A 19,618-nucleotide genomic window follows, 5' to 3' on the forward strand; every position below is an offset into this window, starting at 1 on the left:
GGGTGATGGTGAGGACTTTGTTCTTGGTCGCACTGCGGAATCCGCGAATAGCAGTGGCAGTGACGATGGCGGTGACGGGGCGGAAGGCGTCAGCAATGGTGCCATGGGAGATGGCATCAGCGGGGCAGGGGGCGGCAGTGAAGCAGAAAGCATTGGCTCCTTCTGCGATGGCGGCTTGAAATCGGCCGCTGTTTCTGCGCGCTCCCCTCCGGAGCTGGCATGAGCTTGCAGAGCCTCAAAAACTACTCTCCATGATGTTAATAGAGAGGTAGCCATTTATCGCCTAACGTAGCACTGTCCCAAATTTTTTAACCAATATCATCCCAAACTTTCAGATCATATATTGAGGTGGTATTTATCGTGGTATCAGCTTTCGATGCCCACAGCAGGAGACGTTCTAAAATTTCTTCTTCTACCGTCCTCCTGTATTTTTTAAGGATTTTAGCAGAGGCTTGTGATGCAGCCTTTTGCTGTTTGGTTAAAGGAGTTCCCATTTCATTCTCAGTTGCTTAACTTATCATCCAGTGTAAGGTGATTAAGAACTCTCTTTTGTCGCTTCCTTTCAGTGCTTTTTTCCTCATGTTCAGCTGAGCTACGCCACCGGAGAAACAACTAGTTTCTTTCATGCCCCACGTTGGGCAACATTTTGTGGCGTATTGCGAGGCATGGACTCAGGGGGTGAAGAACTGAGACATTTTATTCAAAAGGACACAGCCTTTTATAACCAACACAAACAGGAAAACATTCCTTATAAGGTAAAAACTGTGACCGCAGCATCTGATTGGCTGCTAGCTGTCACATGGGGACATGGTAGGCTTTTGGGGCTGCAAACTCATTCCTGTGATGAGTTGCTCTGTACTCCTCAAAGGTCTGGTTCTTTTCCAGACCTTCAGCCTGCCTATTTCCCACATGTGTTTCTTCTGCTTCAGTTTCATCAATTGTTGTTTCTGGTGATTGTTCCTGTTTTGAGGAAGAGTTAATATAAGGTCTGACACACTTAGAGGGGACCCATATCCACTCCTCCTTTTTTGTTTTTGTAATATTTCTTTTAATGTGCGATGTGCTCTCTCAACAATAGCTTGTCAAGATATGGGGCAAAGAATGACCAATTGTAAAAGGGATGCTGAGGTCCTGTCATACCACTATAGTAACTGCTATGAGGTTGTGGTGATAAAACTCCACTATTGAAAGGTCCATTGAAGGAGGTTGTAGAAGAGCAAACTGATGAAGGCTGACTGAACAGAGATGTTGCTCTTGCAGGTACTGGACTGTCCCTGGGGAGGGGGCCGTACCAGGCCGTGTCTCCGCGTCCCACTGTGAGCACGGAGGGGCAGGAGCAGGGCTGGGGTTGCAACTGTGACTCGACACTGTGGTCTCCAACACCCTGCCCAGGCCGGTGGGACCTGTGCAGGGCCATGCTCAGGGTGGCCGTGCCGCGTGGGCACGGGCTGGGCCAGGTTGGGGCTGAGCGGAGGCCCGGGCTCTGCTGGGCGAGGCTGGACCCGATTTCCCACCGGTGCGCCGGGATTCCCAACCTGGTGTGGGGTGCGGCACCGACGGATGCCGATTCCCTCGCCATATTAGGCTTGGAGCTGCTTTGGGGAGCAAACGGCTCTCCCGCAGAGCTGGGCAGGGGCCAGGCCGGCACTCCGACCACACGGGGCCCAGAACCCCTTTCTCACAGGGGGCCTGTGCAGGCTGTGTCTCTGTGTCCTGCTGTGGACCAGGGGTGGTCGCACCTGGAGACCCCAGTTCCACATCTCAGGGTTGCTCCAGCCTCTTCTGCGCCGACTTCCTGCTCGGTTCCCCAAACTGGGCTCTGATCGGCGACTCCACCTCCATGTCTCGGCAACTCCTCTTCCTGCCCGACAGCCCCCTCATGGCCAGGGCGCACAGCAAGCGAAGCCGCACCGGGGGCACAGGGCGGGCGCACTCGGCAGGGGTGGATCCACGGTGTCAGGGGCTTGACTCTTGCCATACACCCCCTGGCCACCCCCCGCCCCACTGCGCTGCCACACTTACTGCTCTCCAATGTGGCGTGGGTGCCGCCGTGGCTCTGCTGGGGACGCAACCTCCGGGGGAAGTGCGGTCGCCCCCGCACTGCTGGAGGAGGTACCAGAACATCCTCGCACGACCAGTCATCCTCTTTAGGAGGGGACATAACCCTGTGTCCTCCATAAACTCACTGCCTCCCAGATCATCTTCAGGCAGGGACACACGAGAACATGGCGGCAGGGGCAGAAGAGATGCCCCCATTTCCACCCCACAGCAGGAGTAACATGGCTGCGCCCATGCCGCCGAACAGCCGCTACGTGGCAGTCCCACATCTGCTGGAGTTAGTTTCTTTCACACCATATTCAAAGTATCCCTTAGTTCCCTCCACATGACCAGGTTCTTAAATGCGTCTAAGTCTCCAATAATCTCTCTCATAAAGTCTATTGCCAATTTTTTACCAAGCATTCATTTGATGGGTTCCGACCAGCGGAAGTCCCGGTATTGTCACGGCAATACATATTAAAAATGCCAGCAGTTTATTTTCTGTTACATTTTTTTTCTGTTTTTTTAAAAACTGGCATATGGCTTCAGCATTCTGTTTCATTGCACAGGAATTTCTTCCCCCCATCTCTGGTTGCTCACCTCTGTTTGCTGAATGCCAAATTTTTTTCTTTTTTTTTCAATCCTTATTTCTTTTGTCCTATCCTTCCGGAGGTGACTGGCACGCGCAGTGTGTTCGAGTAGTTCCTCACTTTCCTTTGATTTCAACCGGGGGATGCCATAGGTAGACGTCCCAACAACCTAATGCCACAGGTTCCCTACATCTCTTTGATAGTCCCTGATACAGGGCGCCATTTATGGCACTGAGGGCATGGACCAACCAGATTGGGTGCAAAATGGTAAAATCATGGGCAAACACTCCTTTATATACCCCTATGACATCATGTGGTATTTCCCCTACGGTTCTTAGCGAGTCCTTCCAATGGGCATGCTCCGTCAAGTCCTTCTCCAGGGGCTTGATGCAGAGACTACATTTCCCATGCTTCTTTGTGACATACTTTCTATACAGTGTTAACGCCTTCTACCACAGTGCATGAGTGAGTGGGGGTTGTCTTGGGGTTTGTTTTCTTTTCCTGTTTCTCAGTTTCTCATTTCATTTGCTACTTCTTTGTAATAAATACTGCATTTTTGAACTTTGAACGGTGTCATAGTTTTACCCCGGCAACCTCCCGGTAACAGAGTTGGAGTTGTTCAGTATGGAGAAGAGAAGGCTCCAGGGAGATCTCAATGCAACCTTTCAGTACTTAAAGGGAGCTTATAAAAAAGTGGGAGAGAAACTTTTTACATGTGATAGGACAAGGGAGAATGGTTTTAAACTAAAATAGGAAAGATTTAGATAAGATTAAATGTTAGGAAGAAATTCTTTACTCAGAGGGTGGTGAAGCACTGGAACAGGTTGCCCAGAGAAGTTGTGGATGCCTCCAAGCTTTCAAGACCAGGTTGGATGAGGCCCTGAGCAACCTGATGTAGTGGATGACATCCCTGCCCATGGTGGGGGGTTTGGAACTACATGATCTTCAATGTCCCTTCCAACTCAAACCATTCTATGATTCCATGACAAGGCATCCAAAGATCCAGATTAAATCTGTTGCATGTGGTCAGTGTGCCAAAAGATTGTTCAAAATGCACTGATGTCAACCCTGTTGATAATGAACTGGACAGATATGGAGGCACAAACTATGGATGGACTGACCAGACAACTCTGAGAATATGAAGATAATCTCACTTCCTCCCTACAGACCTGTGTCTCAACTGTGAAGAAACTGGCATAAAAGAACATCCAAACAAACCAAGAAGGGGATAAGTCTTCCTCCTGTACTCCAACCAAGACCTCAGCTATTTAGAGTCAGCCTTTTTCTGTTCAGTGGAGAGGGTACTGGTGGCACACACCACGTGCAACCCTGTGGTTCTTCCTGTGTGACCAGGGGAAGAACATGAGGAAGTGGGATGGTGAACCTACCTGGAGACTAGAATCTTGGGTACAGGAACAGCAAGGAAAAACAACAACCAAAAAGAATCCATTCAGGAAAATGACTGCTTTTGTGTCTATTGGGCACAGTAGAAGGACTGATCATACATTTGACTCTTGTTTTCCAGTTACAAAAATCAAGTAAAGATTCTGACCAGGAATAGAGGGTCCTTGCCTTTGTCTAGGCAGAGGAAAGGGACAACTGGATTTACTGGACTGTATGGGTTTGATGGCCTGGCACGTCAGACCCACAGGAGTATAACGCTCTAGTGGACACAAGTGCACAGTGTACTCTAATACCATCAGATTACAAAGGGGCAGAACCTATTTGTATTTCTGGAGTGACAGGGGGATCCCAACAACTGACTGTATTGGAGGCTGAAGTGACCCTGACTGGGAATGAGTGGCAAAAACACCCCATTGTGACTGGTCCTGAGTCTGCTTTACTGTGGAGATTAAACAGCTGTCTACCTTGCCTGATATCTCAGAGGACCCTTCTGTTGTGAAGTTGCTGAAGGCCAGATCACAGCAGGTGTCAGTCACTACTGTGGGGAAAGGACTGGGGATAAAGTTAAAGAAAACTGGAAAGTAACGAAAATTGCAGTCAGCATACGTGCTAAGGGGGGATGAAATGGAAGATGGAGCAGAGTGGAAAGTTACAGACCCAGTTATAGCAGTATGGAAAATTATAGGTAGAAAATGCAGTTGCTACTCCCTGGACGGGATGCGGTCAGCATGCCCAGCTTCCCATACACAATACCTGATAAGGGGGACTAAACACAGGGTGGAGCAGAGTGGAGACACCATGGCCAGGCTTTGTTGAAAACCTTGCAAGATGGGGAACTTGCAAGAGGTGGTTCCTTGTAGCTGAACAGCTGCATAGCAACTGTCAAACAAGGGAGGAAAAAGCAACTGTAGCAAGATCACGGGTACCCACCTCCATCCCAAAGGTTAGCTCTGATGGGAGGGGGTCTCTCTTATGCTGTTGGTGTGTCCCTGAACAAGTCAGTCAAGCCACTCTCCCACCCAGTGGACTGCTCAGTGAAGGGTGCTCATAACAGGATGCTGGCAGACTGGTTGGGCACAAGGGTTTCAGCTTTCCTGGGGCACTGACAGACTAATCAAACACAAAGGGTTTGAGAAAATCTTCCCTTTCACATGACAGCTATTATGACAGTACACCGATGACAATATTGCTCCAATTGGGACTCTCTGGTTCTCATCCATAAGCTGATTCAGTGATTGGAGAGTCAAGGAGTGATCACTAAGGTTCATTCATCCTTTAATAGTCCCATGTGACCAGTGTGAAAGTCTAACAGAGGGTGGAGGCTGACAGTGGACTATGGAGGCATGAATGAAGTCACACTGCTGTTGAGTACTGCCATACTAGAAGTGCTAGAACTTCAATATGAACTGGAGTCAAAGGCAGCAAAGTGGTGCCACAATTGATATCGCTAATGCATTTTTCTCAATCTCTTTGACAACCAAGTGCAGACCGCAGTTCTCTTTCACTTGGAGGGATGTCCAGTACACCTGGAATCAACTGCCCCAAAGGTGGAAACACAACCCTACCATTTGCCATGGACTGATCCAGACTGCACTGGAATAAGGTGGAGCTCCAGAAAACCTACAGCGTATTGATGACATCATTGTGTGAGGCAACACAGCAGAGGAAGTGTTTGAGAAGGGAAGAATAATAATCCAAATTCTTTTGAAAGCCGGTTTTACCATAAAACAAAGTAAGGTCAAAGGACCTGCACAGGAGATCCACTTTTTAGGAATAAAGTGGCAAGATGGGTGTCATCTGATCCCAATGGATGTGATCAATAAAATAACAGCTTTGTCTCCATAAACTAGCAGAAAAGAAACACAAACTTTCCTAGGTTTCATGGGTTTTTGGAGAATGCACATTCCAGGTTTTAGTCTGATCTCAAGCCCTCTCTATCGAGTGACCTGGAAGAAGAACAGCTTTGAATGAGGCCCTGAGCAGCAGCAAGCCTTTGAAGAAATTAAATGGGAGATAGTTCATGCAGTAGTCCTTGGGCATCTAGACAGGACAAAATGTGAAAAATGTGCTTTACGTCTCAGCTAGAGATAACATCCCCACCTGGAGCCTCTGGCAGAAAGCACCTGGAGAGACTTGGGGTTGACCTCTAGGGTTTTGGAGCCAGAGATATAGAGGATCTGAAGTCTGTTACACTTCAAATGAAAAAGAAATATTAGCATCATGATGCCTCAGAATTTTTTGGATTTTTAGGTTTTTGTAGATTTTAAAGTAGTTGTGTAGTAAATATAGATTTTTAGTATAATTGTAGAGTCTGTCACACTTTAGAATAGTAAACACTCACCAAACCCTATCCCCCATTTCATTTTGAATTTTCTAAATTCTTTAGGCTTGTTTAGACTCCTTTCAAGGTAGGACTGTAGTAAACACCTGTTTAAGAACATTTGCACCCCAGGCCTGAACAACAAGATACCATCATAGTCAAAGCAACCTTCGAACCCGGAACCTTGGAGAAGCTCCAAAGACAGTACGTGCTGTGAAGAAGAGGAAGATGAGGAGAAAGGGATCTTAGGACCTCCGACTCAATTTCCGGGGAGACGTGCCAGGGGGACAGATCTGGGGGAGGGTGGTTCTCAGATTGAACCATAAATTGTGAACCCCCTGGACATGGGAACACGCATGCCGTTTATACTCCTTGTGCCAGAAGGCCTTCATTAAACATCTGCTCTCTTATCTCTACTAAATTTGCCTGGAGTTTTTCTGCTCCCGATCTTTAGGCAACAAGCATATGAAGTAATTCAAGTTGTTTCAGAAGTAGTTGATACTGAAGCCCAGCTCCTTTTGACACCTCTATTGCCCATGCTGGACTGAACGTTCAAAGAGAGGGTCCCCCATCATGCAACTGATGGCACATGGAGTAAGTGGGTTATCCTGATTATACAATGGGCTCAAATGGGAAACCCTGACCACCCAGGAATCCTGGAAGTGATCATGGACTGGCCAGAGGGCAGAAACTTCAGAGTCCCACCAGAGGAGATGACTCATGCTGAAGAGGCTCCACTGCATAATAAATTACCAGAAAATGAAAAGCAACATGCCCTGTTTACAGGTGGATCTTGTTTTATTGTGGGAAAAAATCAAAGGTGAAAAGCTGCTTTGTGGAGTCCTACATGACAAGTCGCAAAAATTGCTGAAGGAGAATCAAGTCAGTTTGTAGAGGTGAAAACCATCCAGACAGCTTTAAAGATTGTTGAATGAAAAATATGTCCAATATTTAATCTCTATACTGATTGATAGATGGTGGCAGATGCCCTGGGGGGGGTGGTTGCAGCAATGGAAGCAGAATAACTGGCAACTTAGGGGTAAACTCATCTGGGTTGCTGCACTGTGGCAAGATATTGCTGCTCAGGTTGTTTAAAAGTACGTCACATCGATGCTCACATACCGGAGTTGTGCCACTGAAGAACATCAAAACAATAAGCAGATGGACCAGGCTGATAGAATTGAAGTGGCTTAGGTGGATCTGGACTGGGAACATTAGGGTGAACTGTTTATAGCTTGATGGGCCCATAACACATCAGGAAACTGAGGAAGGGATGTAAATACCTTGTGCTTGAGGAGTGGATTTGACTATTGATGTCATTGCACAGGTTATCCATTAATGTAAAATGTGCACGATAATAAAACAAACCAAGCAACTAAAACCTTTTTGGTATGGAGGACGGTGGCTGAAATATCAATATAGGGAGGCCTGGCAGATTGACTATATCACACTCTCACAAACCCGCCAAGGCAAGCGCCATGTGCTTACAATGGTGGAAGTTACTACTGGATGACTGGAAACATATCCTGTGATCCATGACACTACCGGGATTGCTATTTTGGCCATTGAAAAGCAAGTTTTATGGTGACATGGCATACCTGAAAGAATTGAATCAGACAATGAGGTTCATTTACAAAACTACCTCATAAACACCTGGGCCAAGGAGCACAAGCCTCTAGGAAAATTCAGCTATATAATGGACTGTAAAAACTGCAAAAAAGAAATGGGTTCTGGGGCATTCAAGCACTAGGATACACATTTAGCAGAAGCCACTTGGCTAGTTAATACTAGAGGATCTGCCAGTTGACCTCGCCCTGCCCAATCAAAACCCTTGTGCACTGTAGAAGTAGATAAGATCCCTGTAGTACATATGAGGAACTTGGGAAAAACAGTTTGGATTATTCCTTCCTCAGTGTAAGATGATAGAAAGGCTACGCAAAAGGAGATAAAAACTCCTGATGGTTTTCCTGGAAAACCCCAGCACCTGGGGAGACATTCTCAGAAACTGATAAGAGGATTAAATGAAGAAAGGCCTTTTTTCACAAACATCCTGCCAGACAGGAACTCAGGAAAATGACCCTTGGACCTATGTCTCTTGTCTATCACCCCAAAATTAGTTTATTGACTATAGCCACTCAAACTGCCTAAGAAAAAGGTATAAAAAGAGATTGGACATAAGCAAAAATGGTGGAGAAGTTCCATCAACTCTGCGGAGGTAACTGATGAGTTACCTTGTCTCCTTCCACTTCTGGGGATGCCTGGAAGGTGAGACGTATCTTATGCATGCTAACTACTTGCTTCTAAATAGCTAGAGCTTACTTTTGCTTCATAGTATTCTTAGTACATTGCTTTTCTTTAAAGTTTTTGCTTATGCTTTTTCATAGTGTTCTTAGTGCTTTACTTTAGAGTCTGTGCTTAAGTCTTGCTTTATTAAGATTACTACATAGTTTAAGTGTAAATTTTGCAGTTAGACCCTATTCCAGACAACACAAACCCCATAAATTGTGACAAATTTGGATTCTATGATTCTATGAATCTATGTTATTTCGTGAACTGTTGGAGTGAGTCCGTTTTTAGGTGCTGACAGTTTCATCGATGGTCAAATAACTGATAGGAGAAACTTGCTGAGGGGTTTCCCTATCGTTATTAAGTGCAGTCCCTATATAAAAGGTATCAAATGTCCTGTCTGTCTCAGATTCACTATCTGTTAAGTGAGGCGTCTCCTTTTAATGAGACACTAACAGACTGTTTTGGACATTAAACAGCTTTGATCCCATGGAGGGGCACCAATAGACAAAAAATAGATTAATACAGGTTGGACAGAAAATTCTTCTTTTCTGCCCCTTTTAACGTGACACTTAGGAAAGGGTAAACCTACTAGTGGGATTGTTTTTGCTAAAACACCTGAGTGCACTTGGGTTATGCAGAAAGATGAGAGAATCCAATGTATACCTCAAGGTAATTTAATCCTGGGTGAAAATAATCTATGTTTGCAGTTGTATGATGGCAGTACTACATGATGCTGTGTGTCACCACTTCTGTGACTGCCATATATCAAAGGTATTATAGAAGGAACTTCTTGCTGCTAGCCAAGCTAGAGGCAAGAAGGGGAATTTGTTGCAATGTTAAAACTTAGGGCCTAGTCCAAAGGGATGAGGAGTGGGAAATGTAATGGATTGTAGGGAAAATACTGAGAAACAAAGTTCTGCCAGAAGGGGTGAATGTGTTGGCTATAGTTCACCAGGGACAAACTGTCTCCACACCTTAGGAGCAGGAACACTGAGGGAGTTTGGTGTACTGCTCTAAGGGAGACATGAAATGTAACCTAAAGAGATTGCGGACAAAAAACTCCAGATCAATTTAGTGTATAAGATAAGATAAAAAGAGCAGGTCGTTTAATCAGGCCTCAGGCCCAGGGGAATACACACAATGCGCTGTCTGTTGTGGTATCTTGTTGTTCAGACCTAGGGTGCGATGTTCTTAAGCAGAGGTGTTTTTCTACAATTCTACCTTGAAAAGAAGTCTAAACACACTAAAGGAATTTAGAAAGTTCAATATAAAATGGGGTAATAGGGTTGGGTATTTGTAAACCACTATGATAAAGGGTGATACTTTTATATTAAATTCTTCATTTACTACACAACTACTTCTAGAATCTACAAAAGTTGAAAAATCCAAAAAGCTTTAAAGCATCAAAACAAAGGATGGAGTGACATGGAGGTGCTGTGGTCATGCTCTGTTGAAATCAATGCAGATATGAAACAATGGATGAAGCAATTACAGCAGTGTTGTGGTCATGCTCCATCGAAAACAATGCAGCTAATGGGAACTAAGTCAAAGGAATGATCCAGATGGTAATCAAAAGCTGAACTTTGCTTCATTAACTTGAAAATACATATTACTTTTCATGCCCCCCCGTATGCTAATGACTGAAGTCACTCAAATCACCATCATTTTTCATGGCTAGGCTTCGCGAACGAAGATTTGGGAAGGCACTACCCATGCTTGTTGCAAGCGCGTTGGTGGCTAAAAAGGCCAATACGAGATAGACATGTCCGGTTGCAAAAGGCACAGCAGAAAGACTCCCCAGGTGGTACACTCTGCAAGGCACGATTCTTTCTGCACTGTCTTTTCTCCTCGAGAGTGATCCTGCGTACCTTCTCAAAAGCGTCAGCAGAGTTATAGATAGTGTGTCTCCAGACTTCCCGATTGGAGGTCAGAGTAGACCAGTTATGTTGGTCAATATGACTAAGACTGAGATGTTGTTTCAGGGAGTCCTTGTATCTTCTCATTGGGGCTCCTCTCTTGTGGCAGCCGGTGGCAAGTTCACCATAAAGCAAGTATTTGTTGCCGGCTGTATTATTCATATTTTAGGTATTCACATGTGCTTCTGCAGCCTTCATATTTATCACTGGCAATCCAATAAGAACCTGCATGTCTGTTGTTCAATAAACAACACTACTTTGCAGTCTGGCCATGAGAGTTCATTGGGCAAAACCAGACTTATAGTGTTGTAATGGGTTTGTTACTCTCCCTGAGAAGGAAAGGTCATTTGATGTGTATTTTACTAATAAGGGTATTCCATACCATGTTACGTCAGCTCATAAAATAGACGGGAAGGAAGCAAGTGGCTCTTCTCTTCCAGATAGCTGAGCAGAGACGTCATGCAGTTCCTTCGGGGGAGAAGAGCGTCAATTGTGGGGAAGTGTCTTTATTTTTAGTCACCTGTTGGAAGGTCATGAAGCACAGCAACTAGGATCTATTGCCAGAGATCATGAAATTGAACAGGAAATTGGAAGGGAGAGATTTATTCACAGAAGGTATGGAAGCCTCCTCACTCTCACTGGCCAGCAAGTTAGATTTCAGAGACAGCTCCGATCTCTACCACTGGCACACCCACGCTGGGGAGAGGATGGAGAGGCCTTACAAGGTGCCCCGAATGTCAGAATTGCCGCAGAGACAACCCAAGAGATTGGTCTCGGTCTCCTTCTGTCCCACTCAGAAGGAAAGGAATCCCCAAGAGCAGACCACGTGGTGAGTTATGGTTCTTTCTACGTGACCAAGGCGAAGTCATGAAGATATGGGATGGTGAACTTACCTATACATTTGAAGTCCGGATATGAGAATTCAGAGGGAAGAAATCTAGGAAGAAGGTCATCCACGTAGTTGATGCAGAGGCACTGGAAAGAGATCAGTGACCTTTGAGACGCAGGAAGACCAAGATCAATTCCTGTGTTTTATAGGTTATAAATCCAAAAGGGGAATTTTTCTTCCCCTGCTCCACCGTAAGAAAACGGAGTGGGGGGAACAGGGTCAATTAGCCTTACAAAAGAACCTATCTGGTCAGACCGCATTCCTAACAGATGGCCCATCAGAGGATGGGGGAGAGGGGAGGAGTTTTGGGAGGGGGTGGTTGGCTCTTCTCAGAAGGGAGAGATTTTGACTGTGGAGTTCTCTCTCCCAGACCTGGCTACTCCGAATCTGGGAAGCCACTACTAAAGATACAGTTCTAGATGGGAGTGAAGCAAGACAACTGGGATCCCTGTCTCAAGATGTAGTCATTGATCAGGGGATTGGAAAGAGGCAGGAAACTCCCACCTCTGGTGGTAACTGTTGTCCAGTGTGAGGGAGAGATATCTTTGTAAGGAGGACCTCCACGTACAGCAAGGACAACGGAACACGATGGAACAAGGTATCCGGTGCTTAAGGGAATTAACTGTACTGGAGATAATCTTTTCAGAGGATGGAAGATTCCCTAAAAGTCCAGATGGTGTATAGTGCACATCCCAGATGTGGTTAAAGTTTGCATGGTTCGGGCCAGAAATGTATTCCCGCTACTTAACAATACTGCAATGGAGGGAGGGAGAGGACAAGGTGGGCGCGTTGGTTAGTAAATTCAGGATTTATGAAGACACTGTCACCGCCCCATTATGAGCCCACGTCTCATCTGTGGAAACCAAACTGGCTGAACATGTCTGAAGCCTGGAAGACAAGATTGAAGAGGACCACCAGAAGTTAAGAGAGGAAATTAAGGAAGGGATCTTCCATATCACACCAGGACAAACAAGAGTCTCTGCTATCAGGAGCAGGCATCCCCCAGCTAAGGAGAGAGGGTACACTCCACGTGGTAATCTATGGTTTTACCTCCATGAGCACGGAGAGGATATGAGGAAGTGGGATGGAAAATCCACCTCTTCCTTAGCAGCCTGGGTACGTGAATTGAAAAGCAAAACAAGTACCACAAGGAACTCTTCAAGGATAAATGCTGCTTCGGTCTCTTGTGGGCAAGACTCCAGATGGTACAGGAATGATGATATGTCTGATCCTCTTGAAGGGACCTCCAGGTCATACTTACAAGAAGAGCTCAGTGAGTACCATGACCAGGACTAGGGTGCCCTGCCTCTAGCCAGGTAGAGGAGAGGGACAATCGGGTCTATTGGACTGTGTGGATTCGGTGGCCTGGCACATCAAACCCACAAAGATATAAGGCCTTAGTTGACACTGGCGCACAGTGTACTTTGATGCCATCAAGATACATAGGGGCAGAATTCATCTCTATTTCTGGGGTGACATGGGGATCCCAACAGCTGACTGTACTGGAAGCCGAAGTGAGCTTGACTGGGAAGGAATGGCATAGACACCCCATTGTGACTGGTCCAGAGGCCTCATGTATCCTTGGCATAGATTACTTGAGGAGTGGGTATTTCAAAGACCCAAAAGGACTTCATTGGGCTTTTGGCATAGCTACTGTGGAGACAGAGGAAATTGGAGAGTTGAACACCTTGCCTGGTCTCTTGGAGGACCCTTCTGCTGTAGGACTGCTGAAGGTTGAAGAACAATTGGTACTGATGGCCACAGCAACAGTACACCATCAGCAATATCTCACCAACCGAGACTCCGTGACTCCTATGCTGTAGCAGGGAAGGATGCTGAAACTGAAACCATACACCATTGAAAGCTCAAAGCAAACAATGTTTATTACCAAGAGGTGACCAACATTACAAAAAACCCAAGAGAGAGGAAGGAGAAAAATAAACCCTCAGTATGACTCCCCCAGTCACCCAGATGTTGCTTATGAAGTTATCTTACCAACACAGAATGCCTAGAATTACCCATAGCAAAAACTGCATTCTCGGAGTGTCGACAGGCTCACAAGATGGTGGGCGTCCCTGCAAAAGGCAACGTTGTCCTTTGATGTGAAGCTTGCATACCCCCCAACATGAGTTATCTGCTTTTTATACAATTAACTGGTAACGTCTACCTGGGCATGTGTGGCCAGCACCGCCCAGCTAGGGGCCTTCAGTCCCTCCCCCTGTTATGTAAGTGGTATCTCTTCTGCGCATGCGTGGGAATGTCCCCGCACATGCGTGTTGCACCTCAGGGGGTCTTTCCTAAAAGAGTCTGGGGGCTTACTTCATCCTCTCCTCTTCAACTTCTCCTTCAAATGCCCTTGGAGGGCCGTCAACCAATAGCGAGGTACCAATTAACTATAGTTTATAGAAGAGGCTCACCTTAAAGGACGAAGTTCTAGTTTATCAGTGCTTGTTTTCTCATAACTTGGCAGGAAAAGAATAAACTCTCACAGATGGTTGGGTCAACCACAGACCAAAAAATAGCAGCATCTAATTAAGCACGAATACTCATACATAAGATGATCTGTGAACTGGAGACCCAGGGGGTGGTCAGCAAGACTCACTCACCCTTTAATAGCCCTATATGGCCAGTGCATAAGTCCAGCGGAGAGTGGAGGCTGATGGTGGATTACCGTGGACTCAATGAAGTCACACCACCCCGAGTGCTGCTGTGCCGGACATGCTGGAGCTTCAGTACGAGCTGGAGTCCAAGGCAGCCAAGTGGTATGCCACCATTGACATTGCCAATGCCTTTTTCTCCACTCCTTTGGCTGCAGACTGCAGGCCACAATTTGCCTTCACTTGGAGCGGTGTGCAGTACACCTGGAATCGACTGTCCCAGGGGTGGAAGCACAGTCCCACCATTTGCCATGGACTGATCCAGACTGCACTGAAAAAGGGTGAGGCTCCAGAACATCTACAGTACATTGATGACATCGTTGTATGGGGGAACACAGTGGAAGAAGTCTTCGAGAAAGGAGAGAAGATAATCCAGTGTATCAGGGTGAATTTATGCTGATACTTTTGGTCTGTGTTTGACCCTGCCACCTGTGAAAGCTTTGCTCTTTCCCTGCCAAGTTATGGGAAAACAAGCACTGATAAACGGGAAAGTTGACCTTGAAGAGTATAAACTGTTTTAATTGGTATCCTGTGATTGGTTACTTGTCCGTCAAGGGCATTTGGAGGAGAAAGTGATGAAGTGAGGAAGGTTCGCCTCCAGACTCAATTAAGAAAGACCCCCAAAACACACCGCGCATGCGTGCGGGGATTTCCGAAGTTCTCACGCATGCGCAGAAGAGGTGCATTTACATAACCGGGAGGTGGGACTGAGGGCCTTTGGCTGGGCGGTGCTGGCCACACCTGGGAGGTTGTGGTCTCTCAATTAATTGTTTAAAAAGCAGATAGTGCTCTCTCGGGGAGAGCTAGCTTTACTTCAAGGACAACGTTGCCTTTTGACGGGGATGCTTGCCAGTTTGTTAACTTACTGACTTCTGGATCTCCTTCCCCCCATGGCGTGGGGCGGCCCAGTTCTAGTTCCATTTCCATCTGAGGAACCATTTCCGATGGCTTAAGTGGATGGGGGGGGGACTCCAGTGCCAGGGGTTTCTTCAGGTCCTGAACCTGGAGGGGAGAGGTGCTCTCCCCTCCTCCCACCCACGTGGCTCCATGGCAGGCACAGAGACAGCACACTGGGCGCAGAGAGGAGGCAAGAGAGCGTTTATTGTTGGGGGGGTTACATTTATAGGCTTAGGAAGATTCACAGAGTAACCAATTACAGGTTGCAGGAAGGGGTTAACAACCAATAGGAAGGGGTTAAAAAGGGGTCAATGAGAACACCTCAGGATATCTTCTCAGGACATTCTTGCATGGGATAACACTTGTCGTGGGGGGTCTTGGGAAGAAGAAAGTATGAGTTAGCAAAGAGACTACAAAAAGCCATTTTGAAACATGTTTAAACCACAGTTTTCTCATATACTGCAGATTTCCTGCCACACTGACTCTCTGAGGAAGCCGCTTCTGCTATGGGTAATTATAGGTATACTAGGTCGGTAAGATAACTTTATGGGCAACAGCTGGGTAACTGGGGAGGTCGCACTGGGGGCTTATTCCTCTCCTTGTTCCTCCCTTTTGGGTTTGTTCATTTTCTTGGCCACCTTTTGTAATAAATATTGGGGTTTTTTGTTGAGTTAGCAACGGTGTCTGTTTTTTCATGTCTGTATATCTCGGACCTTCTCTGATAAAGTAACCCTCCCCGATACATCCAGATTCTCCTAAGAGCTGGTTTTGCCATTAAACGAAGTAAGGTCAAGGGACCTGCTCAGGAAATTCAGTTCCTAGGAGTGAAGTGGCAAGACGGACGCCGCCAGATTGCAACGGAGGTCATTAACAAAATAGCAACCATGTCCCCACCAACCAGCAAGAAGGAAACACAGGCTTTCCTGGGCGCTGTGGGCTTTTGGAGGATGCATATCCCCGAATACAGTCAGATTGTAAGCCCTCTCTACCTTGTGACATGGAAGAAAAATGATTTCCAGTGGGACCCTGAACAACAACAAGCCTTTGAACAAATTAAACAGGAGATTGCCCATGCGGTGACCCTCGGACCAGTCAGAACAGGACAGGATGTGAAGAACGTGCTCTACACTGCAGCCGGGGAGAATGGCCCTTCCTGGAGCCTCTGGCAGAAAGTGCCTGGGGAGACCCGAGGACGACCGCTGGGATTCTGGAGTCGAGGATACAAAGGATCTGAAGCCAGCTATACACCGACCGAGAAAGAGATCCTGGCTGCTTATGAAGGAGTTCGAGCCGCCTCAGAAGTGATCGGCACCGAAGTGCAGCTCCTCCTGGCACCCTGACTACCAGTGCTGGGCTGGATGTTCAAGGGAAAAGCTCCTTCTACACCTCACGCCACCGATGTCACATGGAGTAAGTGGATCGCTCTGATCACACAGCGAACCCAGATAGGGAATCCTAATTGCCCTGGGATTCTGGAAATTATCACCAATTGGCCCAAAGGTGAGAGTTTCGGACTATCCTCTAAAGAAGAAGAGGATCAGGTGACACAGGCTGAGGAGGTCCCACCATATAACCAGCTACCAGAAGATGAAAAGCAATATGCTCTCTTCACGGATGGCTCCTGTCACATTGTAGGGACAAATTGAAAATGGAAAGCAGCGGTATGGAGTCCCACACAGCAAGTTGCAGAAGTGACCGAAGGGCAAGGTGGGTCAAGTCAGGTTGCAGAGCTTAAAACCATTCAGCTGGCTTTGGATATAGCTGAACGAGAGAAGTGGCCAAGACTCTATCTCTACACTGACTCATGGATGGTGGCCAATGCTCTGTGGGGATGGCTAGAGCGATGGAGAAAGGCCAACTGGTAGCACAAAGGGAAATGTAGGGGGCATGTTTTAGGGATGCTAGAAGGGGTATCCTGGGAAATGAAGTCCCGAATGTACTCCCACACGCATGGGCACTGGGGTACCCCATGGTGATTGTTTTGAAGTGCATATAAAAGGTGTTGTTTGCTTCCAATAAACGGATTTGGGTAGCTGAACCCTCAACTAGCCGGGTCTGTGTGGGTTTATTTATTTATTGCATTAATAAAACCATATCTGGCACCCAGAACTGGGGCTTTCCCTGTAACAGGGATGATCACAGACTGCCTTGAAACAAGGAGAATTACAGTAGTGTTCACATGAGCTTGCTTTAAAAGCTGAGGAGCGCTCTCCAGAAAAAAGTGAGGATGTTGCATAACAAGCTAAAAGCGGGCGGAGGATGTCGTTAAAGTAAGGATGTCAGATACCAGTGCGAAAGCTGACTGGAATGTCATGCGGTAGGGACCGCATTGGGAGCTCCGGGAATCTGAGTATTGTGCGCACGGGAGACCTGGCAGAGTAAGTTTTGAAAGAAAGAAAAAGCAAAGCTACAGTGGAGCCCAGGTAAGAAGCTGGCATGGGAAGTTTAAATTTAAGGGAAATAGACATAAATGAAAAAGCATTGAGGCAATATTCAAAAGAAACCACGCAAACCAAGCTGATTGGACCATTAAAATGTATAGAAATAACTGTATCAGGATTTCTACTAAGCAGAATCCTTAGTGTGACTGCTTGGAAAAAATTTGGAGAGACAGTTCGAGAGAAAGCAAAGATAGAAGATGTGGACATCTTAAAAATCTCACAAAGAAACTCAAACTTGTCCACGGAGAAAAACTTAAAACCTCCTGTTCCCCCCACGAGCCCTAACAGGCAAAGAAACTGCCAAAATCCCTTAAACAAGCATCACCTTCAATGCCTGTGGGCGAGCGAAGCGGCGCGGGGTTTAAAATGGCACTGGTCGCAACACTTGTCTCCGGTGGCGGCACAGGAGGCCCGACTGCGGTGCTTGCACAGGCTCACGACGCGGGTTCTTGGCGGCGACTACGCAAAACGGCGCGCAGCGGCGCGGGGAGCGTGAATGCCAGCGGCAACGGTGGCAGCGCTCAAGCCACGGCGCAGAATCGCGGGACACATGGGCAACAGCCCGGGGCCAGACGACAGGGCTGAGAGAAAAGCAGAGGCGCGCCGGCTGCAGGGGCGGCGACAGGCTGCAGGGAGCCAGGGCGCACCCAGACCCTGTTGAAAACTACCGCGGCGGGACGGACCGTGCGGAAGGCTCACGGCGTGTGTGGGCATCCAGGGGGGACCACGCACTAGAGTTGCTCTGCGGAGCCGTGCCGGAGCCGGGATCGGACCGAGGTCGCCCGAAACCAAGACGGGGGCTCCTCCTCTTCCACAGTGAAGTGTTGGAACCATGCCGAGCCGGAGCAGCGTGAGCTGCGAGCAAACGGCAGAGCCCTATACAAATCTGCCCCGGGTAGAAAGGGAGACAGCGTGGTCACCAGCCGGTGCACACTGAGACCCCTGCAGGAGCAGTCATGCCGTCCATGGTAAAAAATAATGCAGCAGAGCAGGGGCCGAGAAAAACCGGCCCCGCCCCTTGTGCTGGGACGGAGCGAGGCTGCGCTGCAGCTAGTTGAACTGCCTCCTGCACAACCCAACCCCACAGCTACAGCGTCATGCTGTGTGCCTCCCTAGAGACATACTGTATTAGGGAGGGGTTTGGAACATACTGAAATCTGAAACCAAGACATCATTGAAAGCTCAACAAAACTGATATTTATTACAAAGAAGTGGCTGAAGTAAACGGGAACCCGAGAGAAAGAGAAACCAATGAGGAAATACGACACCCTACTCACCCTGGACGTTAGCTTTAACAGTTGACTAGGTTTTTGATATCCTCTGGTGTAAAATCCTCCATAGTATCGATTCGTACCCAACGCCCTGTAGTGGAATCCATAGCCCCCCTTCGTCTAACCACAGGGGCTGCCTTTACAGGTCCCGAGGGTGTTTCCTCTCTCTCTCTCTGCATCCTCTTGTTCACTATCGGACTCACTGGTGCTCCAGATATTGCCATTCCATGTTTCTGGATCCCATCCTGGATCTGTTATGATAGCCCTAACTCGGGGTCCTGTATCCTTCCCTTTACGCATCTTCCCCTTTCTCTCTCTCGCAGCACACACTGCAAATTTTTCTGCTACAGTAGCACATTTCTGTTCCATGATGCTGCATTGATTAGTTGTGGCTAATAAAGCTTGTTGTTGTACTATGGATGTAGCTTTAGTTTCTTGTAGCTCTGTTTTCAGGTGCTCCAACTGTTTCTTTAAATCTTCTATTCGACCAATAGCCATTTTATAAGCAAACAGGAGTGCTCCTGCCATACGACCGATATGGATTAAACGCTGTGATTTCTGTGTGTAGGATGTTTCCATGAACTGCACCCAATACTTCATTATTTCTGTTGGGCTACTGAAACTCCACGGTTCAGGAGTGACCCCAGTGCAGGTTTCCAAGCGGCCCCAGAGAATACTCCAGGGCTCCTGAGTCCACCCAGAATGCTCCATAAAAGGGGCACCTCCCGAATCCCCTTTTTGAGAGTTCAAAAGTTTTGCTAACCAGCTCACGTTCTTTCCCCTTAACTACAACCCCTTTCACCTCACAATAAGGGTTTTTATCGGCTGGCCAGCAGCCGAGCCTGCACGTGGCGATACTGAGAGGTCTGAGAAGAGAGGGCTATGGGGGGGGGGGGGGGGGGGGGGG

The 19,618-nt window shown here is 47.3% G+C and overlaps 1 protein-coding gene across 1 annotated transcript in view; it reads right to left on the reverse strand.

Annotated features, from left to right (window-relative positions):
• Positions 1 to 1,761: 1,761 nt before the first annotated feature.
• CUNH9orf24 (chromosome unknown C9orf24 homolog) overlaps positions 1,762 to 19,618 on the reverse strand; it is a 45,088-nt gene continuing 27,231 nt past the window's right edge. Inside the window, 1 exon segment of the mRNA XM_027668559.1 lies at positions 1,762 to 1,932. Coding sequence (XP_027524360.1) covers positions 1,762 to 1,932 — 171 coding nt within the window.

The sequence above is a fragment of the Corapipo altera genome, unplaced genomic scaffold (assembly GCF_003945725.1).
Source record: "Corapipo altera isolate COAL_440 unplaced genomic scaffold, ASM394572v1 60913, whole genome shotgun sequence".
In the NCBI taxonomy this organism is placed as follows: domain Eukaryota; kingdom Metazoa; phylum Chordata; class Aves; order Passeriformes; family Pipridae; genus Corapipo; species Corapipo altera.